General features: G+C 38.2%; 1 protein-coding gene across 2 annotated transcripts in view; it reads right to left on the bottom strand.

Moving 5' to 3' along the window:
- The window catches only part of slc22a23 (solute carrier family 22 member 23), a 126,735-nt gene that overhangs the window by 31,633 nt on the left and 83,768 nt on the right, over window positions 1–11,334 (bottom strand). For both annotated transcript variants that reach the window (XM_062977667.1, XM_062977668.1), the window contains exon 4: window positions 2,226–2,394. In XM_062977667.1, the coding sequence (XP_062833737.1) occupies window positions 2,226–2,394 (169 nt within the window). The remainder of the gene's footprint in view (window positions 1–2,225; window positions 2,395–11,334) is intronic.

The following is an 11,334-nucleotide window of genomic DNA, read 5'->3' as shown; positions in this document are numbered from 1 at the left end:
CTTCTGAGAAAAAAAGTTAGTCACTCATTCAATGTATATATATGAATGGATTTTTTATTGTGTTAGAAGAAAATTGAGAATATACAGTAGAGTCTCACTTATCCAAGCCTTGCTTATCCAAGCCTCTGGATTATCCAAGCCATTTTTGTAGTCAATGTTTTCAATATAATATTTTGGTGCTAAATTTGTAAATACAGTTATGACAACATAACAGTACTGCGTATTGAACAACTTTTTCTGTCAAATTTGTTGTATAACATGATGTTTTGGTGCTTAATTTGTAAAACCATAACCTAATTTGATGTTTAATAGGCTTTTTCTTAACTCCTCCTTATTATCCAAGATATTCGCTTATCCAAGCTTCTGCCGGCCCGTTTAGGTTGGATAAGTGAGACTCTACTGTACTGCAAGTCGCTTCTGGTGTGAGAGAACTGGCTGTCTACTAAGACGTTGCCCAGGAGACACTCAGATGTATTACCATCCTGTGGGAGACTTCTCTTATGTCCCTGCATGGAAAGCAGGGGCTGACAGACGGGAACTCCTTCTCGCGGATTCGAACTGCCAACCTTCAGATCTTCAGGTCAACAGTTCAGCCGGCACAAGGGTTTAACCATTGCGCTACCATGGCATATGAATGGATGCCAATTTATAGACATGTTAAACCAGCAACATAGCAAACAATGGCTTATCCACATCCAAGTTTCCCCCTGTATTTTTATTAGTTCAAGGATTTTGGGAATTGCAGTTGGTCTAGCTGCCAAGGTTCCTAGAGTCGAACTTTCCTGTCTTTCTTGGGAAAAGAAATGTTTGTTGAATCAGCTGAAATTTGTAGATACACTCTAATTTTATATTTCAAAACTAGTAACTTCACCAGTCTCCTCTAAAGTTTTTCCAGGCTGCTATTTCTATAATTTTCAGTTAAAATAAGTGGGATTGTGGGATGAGTTTACAATCAAGGCTGAATACTAGAAACCTTAAAGGCTAAGCTAGATGTTATCTTGATAAAATATAATACAAGGACTCAAAGCTGTCTTTCTTACAGGTTTATTCCTCTTATACTTGCCCTCTATGCACTACTGGCATCCACTTTTTGACACTGCACTTTTGATCCTTTTCAATTATAATCAGAACCAATACATTAGATGTGAACTAAAATGAAACGAACGTAAAATAAACTGAATTAAAACAAAAGCATAATCTGATTTAAAATACAGGGTAAACCACTCCCCCAATAACTCCAGAACCAGCACCCACGGTTTCTTTATCCGCATCCAACAAATTATGTGCTCTGGAGGCATTTTCTAGGTTCTCCATTATGACTCTATTCTTGGGCCAGAAGACGTTCTTGTCAATAAGGTTTGCTATAATTTGTGGTTTTGCACATCCACGTGAAGTCTAGGAATGTATACTCTATGGATACGGAGGGTGTACTATAAACTGCTTGAAAATACAACCAAATTAAAATGAAAGTAGGATCCCCTAGATCACATAGAAGACATAATAAACCTAAAGAAGGTTCCCAATTTCATTGATTTCAATTTTTGATAGTGTCTGTTCTCTCTTCACCAAATTTCAAAATCCATGTTGTGGTTATACTTTTATCAGGCTTGCCTGAAAGGGTCACAATAATCAGTACAAGCTTTTGAAACAATGTCCTTTCTTCATCAAGCAAAGATTACAAAAAGGGAAAAGTGATGGTATTAGAGTCACATAGTCACATAGCCTTCAGGCAGTATGAAGGAAGGACCAGCAGTCCATCAAACGAAGCTGAATAAACCACACTCCCTGATGGCTTTCACCTCATTGCAACAAATAAGGCAATAAAAGAAGAGTAATAAAATGTAAGAGGACAAGAAAAGGAAATCTATTAAGAACAACTGAGGTTGGGGGAGAGTTCACTTGCAGAGGAGAGCTAGGCAATAGAAGAAAAGCTAAAAATCCCTCTTCCCATGTTTGCTTCTACGCAAATACCCTCATTGACCACATAAATAATATAAGGGAGTATAAATATAAATAAAATAAGGTAATAAAAGTATCCCAACTTTTCCTGATCACATCTAGTGTTGACATAGGAATCCAATCTTATTTGCAGCAGCCTAAGAAAATCATTACTTATACAATAGTATCCAGAATCAAGATAGTGGATGGGGGATTCTGGGAGTTATAATCTCAATTCTGCCACCAACAGAAGAAGGAAAAAGAAGAAGAAACTTGCAAATACTTACAACCAATACAGTAACATCAACAGGAAAGGGCAGATGATGACAGCCTGGAGAACTTGCCAATCCCGGCAGAGGGCAGCCAAACCTGGCATGAGGAATTGGCCTGCCATTGCTACAAAACTTGCCACCATTGTGATCATGAAGCGGTGATTGGGAGGGCAGAGCTCTATCCCTGAAAAATAAAAATGGAAAAAAGAGAAAAGAAATAAAGTACGTCCACTTTGGGGAAAATGTTCTGCAGTTACAAATTCAGTTACAAGAATCTGCACAACAAAACTGCATTTGAAATTGCAGCTGAAATGTTCTGTATAGCAATGCAATACTTTTAAAATAGAGGTTTTACCCTTGACATACTCCAGACTAGGCAGACCATAGAAAAGTTACCTTTGGATTACAACTCCACAAATCCATCAGCATGCACAACTATTGGTTATGCTAGTTGGATGATTTTGAGATCTGGTGTCTATAAACAGGTAATTTTTCAAAACCACGAAAGCAGAGATGTACAAGTCATAGTTGTGGGATCACCTGTATCCCTTGTTTATTACAGTGAGTGTTCCAAGGCTGGCAGTATCCCATCCACCCCACCCCCAACAGTCCAGCTAATCAACTAGGCATAGTTGTTTAATATATCAAGGCTATGACCTTGATGAGGAGCCCCGGTAGCGAAGTGTGTTAAAGCACTGAGCTGCTGAACTTGCAGACCAAAATGTCCCAGGTTCAAATCCCGGGAGCGGAGTGAGCGCCTGCTGTTAGCTTCAGCTTCTGTCAACGTAGCAGTTCAAAAACATGCCAATGTGAGTAGATCAATAGGTACCACTCCGGCGGGAAGGTAACGGTGCTCCATGCAGTCATGCCGACCCCATGACCTTGGAGGTGTCTACGGACAACACCGGCTCTTCGGCTTAGAAATGGAGATGAGCACCAACCCCCAGAGTCAGACATGACTGGACTTAACGTCAGGGGAAACCTTTACCTTCACTATGACCTTGATATGTTAAACAAGTAATTATTATAAAAAATATGTAAGATGACCTTGTTTCATCTTCTACTCTGAACTCATTTGCCATAGGAACCCATGAAAAAATTGAGCATATAGAGTTTTTCTTATATTTATGCATTTTATTCGGTTTACTGCATTAATTTTCAGTTGTATGGATTTGTTAAAATGAAGAATATATGTTCATAGAACATCTGTATTCATTTGGCTTATGTCTTGTTTCAATTTACTAATGCATATAACTTGTTTGTTTGTCTTATATGCTCCCTTTCCCCCTGCCATCTGACCAAGACAGCTCACAAAGGTTAAAAGCAAGATTAAAAACTATATAACAAGAATGATATACTAAAAGGTTAAAAGACAATGAGATGACATCACATTAAAAGACCACTACATTAAAAAAGTAATTTTTACTACTAAAATTGTTTTACTACTAAAATTGTTTTAAAATATCTAAAAATCATAAAACTGTTTAAACTGTTTAAAACCATAACAATACAATTAAAATACAGTACACACACCAAAGTCTCCCTGCTGACAATAAATTATTAAATGGCTGTTTGAATAAAAAACTCTTTGTCTGCTGGGAAAAGCAGAGCTGCAGGGAGGAGCAGAGATAATGAAGACATAGCCTAACTTCTCAAGGAAGGAAATTCCATAGGATGCTAGCAGGCAATGTGCTAATTTCTAGAATATAATATTGTTTAAATATATATATATCATAAGACTTTCCCTCCATCACCTTCCACCTTTAAACTACAACATCTCAAGATTACATAGGATATAGCAATGATGGCTCTCTTAAACTTGAGAGCTCTATAAACAGTAGCAAACATGTGTTTTGAAAACAAAGGTGTTCTGAGTGTTATCACTTAGACGGCTTTGCCTGTTTCAAGAGAAGGCCTCCATAGACTGAATGCAAGAACTGTTTCCAGTTCAAAATATGTTGGCTTACAACTGTGATCCCAGCTTAGCAGCATTTATCCTCAGAGGAATGTAGGCAATTGCGTGGTCCTCTTTGTTGCCAGCGGAGGCCAAAAAGGAAGCACCACATTGTCCATTCTACTTATTATAGACACAAAAATAAACGTGCTAGTGGAAAAGCTTAGTCACACATGTCACAATGCACAACCCCTGCATTTGCCTAAAAAACCATCAGAAATGTGTGTGTGTGTGAGAGAGACAGAGAAAGAGAGACACACAGAGAGAAAAGGTATTACTTTAAGCAGAGCTTGGAGATGTTATTTTTGGGGCTGCACGTAATCAGTGCAGAGGATTACAATTCTGAGAGATGTAGTACGAAAAAAGTAAATGTAAATGTTTTATGATCAAGAGGTTGAGGGGAGCAAGTAATAGTTCCAGTCTCTGGAAACAATACAAGAGAGTCTCCGCAGCCACTCAGAGCACGTATATTCACCAGAGGTGTGGGATAATGGATGCCACAGGAAACTCTTCCATAAGCAATCAAAAATAGGAATTAAGATGAGAATGTATTCTGTCAGACAGCAATGTATATTTACAAACTAGCCTGGGCACAGCTTGGAAAAGTTCCCTTTTGGCCTGCAACCCCCAAATTTTCTCGGCAAGATTCTGGTAGTTGTAGTAGAAAGGAACTTTTCCAAGCTCCACTTGCAGGATATCAATAAATGCTGCCTATGTTTTTTTCTGCCCAAGGGCATTCGAGTCTTGAAGTGAAAGGTTAAGTCTCCTTCCATGACAGATCACACGAGTGAGAAACCCAACTGGACTCTAGAGGGCAAACTAGACTGGCTGCAAGTCCCTATGATGAACTGCTTTCCACCAACGCACTCATTTTCCCATATCATTTTGCTGTATCTTAAATAAATAACTTCCTCCATATCACAAAGAGCATGGTATTCAGCTGCTAAGCATATCATATTTGCAACTAAGTTCCTGATTTTCAACTCTCTGTGCCAAAGACAAGGCATTACACTGGTACATTCATGATCCTGGGAAACATATCCTTGTTTAATTTGATTTATGTACAAGTAAAAAAATCAGCATATACCTCACGCTCTTTTGGATAATACGGTCTACCAGGTATTAAACATGCTAGATTAAGAGGAACAGATGTAATTACAGTAGAGTCTCACTTATCCAACACTCGCTTATCCAATGTTCCGGATTATCCAACACATTTTTGTAGTCAATGTAGTCAATGCATCATGATATTTTAGTGCTAAATTCGTAAATACAGTAATTACTACATAGCATTATGGCATATTGAACTACTTTTTCTGTCAAATTTGTTGTATAACATGATGTTTTGGTGCTTAATTTGTAAAATCATAACCTAATTTGATGTTTAATAGGCTTTTCCTTAATGCCTCCTTATTATCCAACATATTTGCTTATCTAACATTCTGCCGGCCCGTTTATGTTGGATAAGTGAGACTCTACTGTATTGTGTTGTAAAAGGTCTAAGAATCAGAGCTCAGAAAAAATAATTTTGGACAACACCTCCCAGAAACCTATAATTACTGTAGTTAAAACAAACTTTCACAAGATGAGTTCCAGACAGATCACAATAGATTCACAGGAATTAAGTTCTCAAATCACTTCTTGAATATTTTACATTCCATTTTGATCCACTTTCATTCTTACAACACTAAGTGCTATTTTTAGCCATAAACTATCAAACCTGCCGCCTACTTCTGTAACACATACCAAACCAATTATCCAAGGCCCCTAAATCAGATCTTTTTTAAAACTTGGTTAGTAAAAACAACAACCATCATCCAGTTATAGACATGCATTTTTGCAAGTCTCCAAGAAGCAAGTATTGTTCTTTCTACTTTTCCTATTAAGATAGACCCATTTCTGAATATAGGGTTACTGATACATTTTGAATGCAGGTTTTGAATTTTGGGCCACAATCCCAGCTCTCTGGATAAAATATTTTAATCTAAAGAAGTAAAATCTAAATATATGTGATACAGCTGAAAGACTGAGGATCGTTGCCTAGATTGGCGGGGAAGACTTGTAATTTTTAGTGGAAAAAAGAATCCCTCCTGAAACCTCTATCTCCCAGTCTGCTACCCTTTTCTCTCTTCTGCTATGCTATCTCTTGGGCACTGCTTTTCTCTACTGTGTTACTGTAGTAGATATCTCTACCTGGGGACTTCACAAACAGACTTCTAATTCCATTTCTTTGCCTTCTCAAGATCCATCTTCTGCTTTAAACTCCAGGCAAACAGGCAGGATCCCAAAACACTGGGAGCTGCACCTAATTAGGAACATGTCACAATTTGCCCATCCCTGTCTTCTCTTATGGTAGCTTTGATTTCTTTTTCAGTTCAACTGAGCTGTTGTAAACACTCAGTTTCCCCTTAGTTTAACAGTACTAGATGGTGACATTACTGGAAAATTGGTCAGAAAAGGAGAATCTGTTGTGGCAATCTCACTTTCCCCCTTTCCTTCTTTCTGTTCCGCAGGCTCAGAACACTGATTTACAAAATAAAAAATAGATGCAGTAATAAAACCATTCACAATATTCAGTAATGCATTCACAATATCCAGCAAAGCTAAAATCAAAGCAGGGAAAATTTCATCCCGAAAGCTTTGAAGTGGAGAAAGTTAACTTTGTGGAACCATAGACAAAAAAAGTAACTTTCCCAAGCATTGTACCATTAATCCAGAAAACTGAAAATTATGGTCACCTTTTCAAACCACATAAAGGTATTGAGACCAAAAAAATCCCCATAATCACAGGAGACTGGGATCAGATAGTTACTTTGTTTGGAAAGGCAGAGATACTGAAAGATTACTGTTCAGGCAATTTGATACAAAATTATACAGCATTTGCATCAGGTGAAGTTTTTTTTTAAGTGAATTAAAAATCCTGCATTTATTGGTCTCTGTACTTCTGAAGGAAGCTTTCAGAACTTAAAATTGGTTGCACAGTGTTTTGGAAAATACACCTGGAATATCTCATAGACACATTTTAAAAAAATGCATCTATGAAGCAGCTGGTACTTGCTGGTCAATAACATAAAAAAAATTCCAACACACCTATACAATATCATAACTTTTACAATTTTTGACCTGGTTGCAACTAGCTATTTACATATCACCTATTTTTTCTTTTCTTCTTCTTTTTTTTAAAGCTGAGTTTATCTAGAATGCCTTGGAATCTTTATGGAGAAAGGTATAATGTAAATCAAATAAATAATATATGAACACACTCTCAGTTCTGGTTAAGGCCCTTGATTACAACAGGAAAAATGCAAATAGAATCAAATTATCTCTGCAGTATGTTTAATATATTAATCACTTACAATCACCAAAGGAACAAAGGAAATACTCGTTAAGGATTCTTTGTGGCGACTTTCATGTCTTCCCTACAATAAGTGCTATTTATTCCCCATCAGTTCTCTGTAGAGTTCAATTACTGTCACCTTCTGGTCCACTGAACAACAAAATAAAAGAGAAAGTGACAACTAGCTATGAAATCAAAAGCGTAGAGTACGGGCAGTGTCATGCCCAACAGTGAGGGGCAGAAACCACCCCTTCAAAAAACAAGACAGCTTGTGTCTCCCTAGGCATCAAGTCTAGGCAATAAACAAGTGCACTTAAGGGACAATATTGCTTTCTAGAGTCTATTTATTCAGTTGAACAATTTTTTGCCAGCTTTCTGGTTTAAATTTTCCTCTAGTGCACACTGGAAATTTTCAAACAAGACTGAGTATCAGACTAAATATTAAAAGAAAAGCAGATGCCCTGCAATAAATTCACATGTCTTCCCACAAAAGAACTTCTTCAGAAACCAAACCTTCTAAATTAACCACCCGTTTACCTTTCAGTGAAAATCACAAAAGAAAGCAAAAACAATGTGAAATAAGTCGGTGACAACAAAATTATGCTATGAGAAGCAGCAGTGAATATCAACTGAGGGAATACTCTTCTAAATATATGTTGAGCAGGTTTACCCTAAAACAATAGGATCTGAACCTAAAATGATGTGGATATAAGTAGGCATCCCAAGATTTAAAAAATATAAACCAACTAATACCTTTCAGATATTTTGGGACTACAAATATTACAGTGATGGGGATCATGCAAATTGTAATCCAATATGCGGATTATAGAATCAATGTCAACCCCCATGACTGCTGCCACCAAGTAATTGTTTCGCATATATAGTCTGACTCCTCAGTAAAGGCCTTTTTGACATGGGAAGCCCTACCAGTAGCACTTCTACCAGCAGCATAGCCTCTTCCCTCACCAGAGCATGCAATCCCACCATCATGGGAAGGTAATGGAATGGTACAAAAGGAAATCAAGAGCAAGCTGTTCCTAGAAGTCAAGATGACTTAACTGAACTGTGGTACTTTGGACAGCTCATAAGAAGACGTGACTTTTCATGTTTGATAAGGCAATGAAAAAACAGGAAGACTACATTCCAGTTGGTTAGATTCAATCAAAGAAACCATGATTCTGAGCCTGTAAGACCTGTGCAGAACTGTTGATGATAGAGTGACTTGGAGGTCCCTCATTCATGGGATTACCATACATTAAAGCTAACTTTCCAGCAGTCAGCAACAGCAACATCTAATACAACCAAAGGGTGCTGGCTTGGAGAAGGCGGGTGTGGAGCTATTTGATAAACCTACTTAACACCAAAGATTCCTGCCTAAGGAAAGGCCAGATCCAAATTATGCTGAATGTTGTTTATACCTCACAACCTCTGAGGATGCCTGCCATAGATGTGGGCGAAACGTCAGGAGAATACTTCTGGAACATGGCCACACAGCCTGAAAGACATACAACAACCCTGTGATCCCGGCCATGAAAGCCTTTGACAACACAATGTTGTTTATACTTCAGTAATCTGTCTTGAATTGTATGCCCAACAAGAATAAGTTAGCAAATTGATCATCCTAATTAAGCATAAGCATGCAGGCAGTCCCCAAGTTATAAACATCTGACTTACAAATGAATCATAGTTAAGAATGGGGGTAAGACAACAGGAAATAAGAAAAATCTACACCTCAGAAGGGAAATTAACTCCTGGAGGAGTTATGGGGGAAAGGTGTCTCTGTTGAAGGTTTTTTTTAATACCAATCCTTGTTTCCACAGTAAGTCAAATTTTTCATAATCCACTTATCACAGGACAGAAAGCGAGGTGAAATCTTCTGAACAAGGCACAGATAGCAAAATAAACACAACAGGGGGTTAACCCTTCCTTACGTTATCCGATATATATACACACACACACACACACACACACACACACACACACACACACACACACACACACACAGGCAGTTACACTATTTTCAAAGAATGAAGAAGTATACTGTTGACCTGAATATTCTGACTATGGAACAGGTAGAGTACGGAAACATCCAGTGACATTTGCTACTTGCCCCACACTGACATTTTTGTGACGTCTCCACATGAATGCATCTACAAGGATGAGTACCGATTATTCTGAAATGTCAATTATAGAGACCAGTGGAAGTGTCCCTACTCTGAAAGGTGTGTATGTCAGCATTAAGGGTACAACTGCACTCATGCGAAAGACCTACAATTTGAGACATGCTGCAATTTGATTAATAGGGAAAATATAATTGTCCAAAGAAGCCCAAAGCCCTGTCTTGATTCTGAAGCCTAGAAAGGAAACTTGTTTATTTTCACCCAGTGCCACAAACACAAAGTGGATGTGAATTAGTTGCAGCTAGTAATTATTATGTCAGCTGGGCAGTGAATCTACGCTTCAAGGTACTGGACCTACAAAAATGATGCAGCACTTGGACAACTCTGTTCAAGCTAGTGAAAACCTAGAATGGATTTACTGTCCTAGTGATATAAGAGCCAACTGCCACTACTCTTCTTTATGCATTTTTTTCATGTCAGGAACGACTTGAGAAACTGAGAGTCGCTTCTGGTGTGAGAGAATTGGCTGTCTGCAAGGACATTGCCCAAAGGCACCCTGATGTTTTTGATGTGTTTACCATTCTTGTAGGAGGCTTCTCTCATGTCCCCCGTATGGAAATGGAGCTGATAGTGGGAGCTCATTTGTGTTCTTCCCGGGCTGGATTCAAACTGGCAACCTTCAGGTCAGCAACCCAACCTTCATGTCATCAGTCCTGCCGGCACAAGTGTTTAAGCCACTGCACCATCAGGGACTCTTGCTTCTTTATGCATACGAATACACTTTTTTTTTTGCTAAGGATGACTGATAGCATTTTCTCTAAAAAACTTCTAACCAAGGGTTGCACACTTGGCCCTTGGCTTGTTGTGATAAGTTTCAATGCTCTTTACAAGTGGGTAATTAAGAGACATGTCCCTTTCCCAGCACCCTGCTAAACGGGGAGGAAGAAAGAAAAGAGGATTTGTCTTTTTGGAGGAAGTGGATCCACCACACCCTCATTTTCCAAAAATGAAACCAAAAGGCATATCTGATGACCTAATGGCTAAAAGTACTTTATGGATCCGTTACTTTCATGCCCTCACTACTCCACATATCAAGCCATAATGCCTAAATCAAAAATGCTGCTATCACTAAAGGAACTGAGAGGGTCAAGCTGCCCATATAAATTAATAAACATGCAGATGGCTCACTCAACAGCTTCTTGGTTCCTCAAGAAAGACTAAGAATGTTGTCAAGAGCAGGCATGCCTGAAAAAATGAAGTAACATGAACACTGGGATCTTGACAACATAAATATTGCCTGCTATCTTCCATGTGCATTCACCTTTCCTGCCACTGTCAACTTGCATCAATACTACTAAGTAGCTGAAGAATAAAAACTAAAAGGCACAGAAAAGCACAAGTTCATACACCAGTAGTTGAATGCATACTGTAGATTACAGCCACATGAACTAGAGTATCAGTATATGCAAGAATATGTCAAGGCTGAGATACAGGCAGGTGTAAAAGGAATAAGATGTTATGCTGGCAAGAAAGCTTGAAAATAATTTGTTAAAAAGTAAGGTTGATGGAACTCAGTTACTGCACCTTAATAAAGTAACTACACAGGTTTAGGCAAGAGTATCAGGAGGAAAAAGACTGCTCAGAACATTCAGATTACTGAGGGTCTTTCTTGCTTACACGTTTATAAGGTTATGAGTCCACATTAACTATTTT

Source organism: Anolis carolinensis, chromosome 4, assembly GCF_035594765.1.
Source record: "Anolis carolinensis isolate JA03-04 chromosome 4, rAnoCar3.1.pri, whole genome shotgun sequence".
NCBI lineage: Eukaryota > Metazoa > Chordata > Lepidosauria > Squamata > Dactyloidae > Anolis > Anolis carolinensis.
Note: the sequence above shows the minus strand (reverse complement) of the source record. Positions and strands in the feature narration are given on the sequence as shown.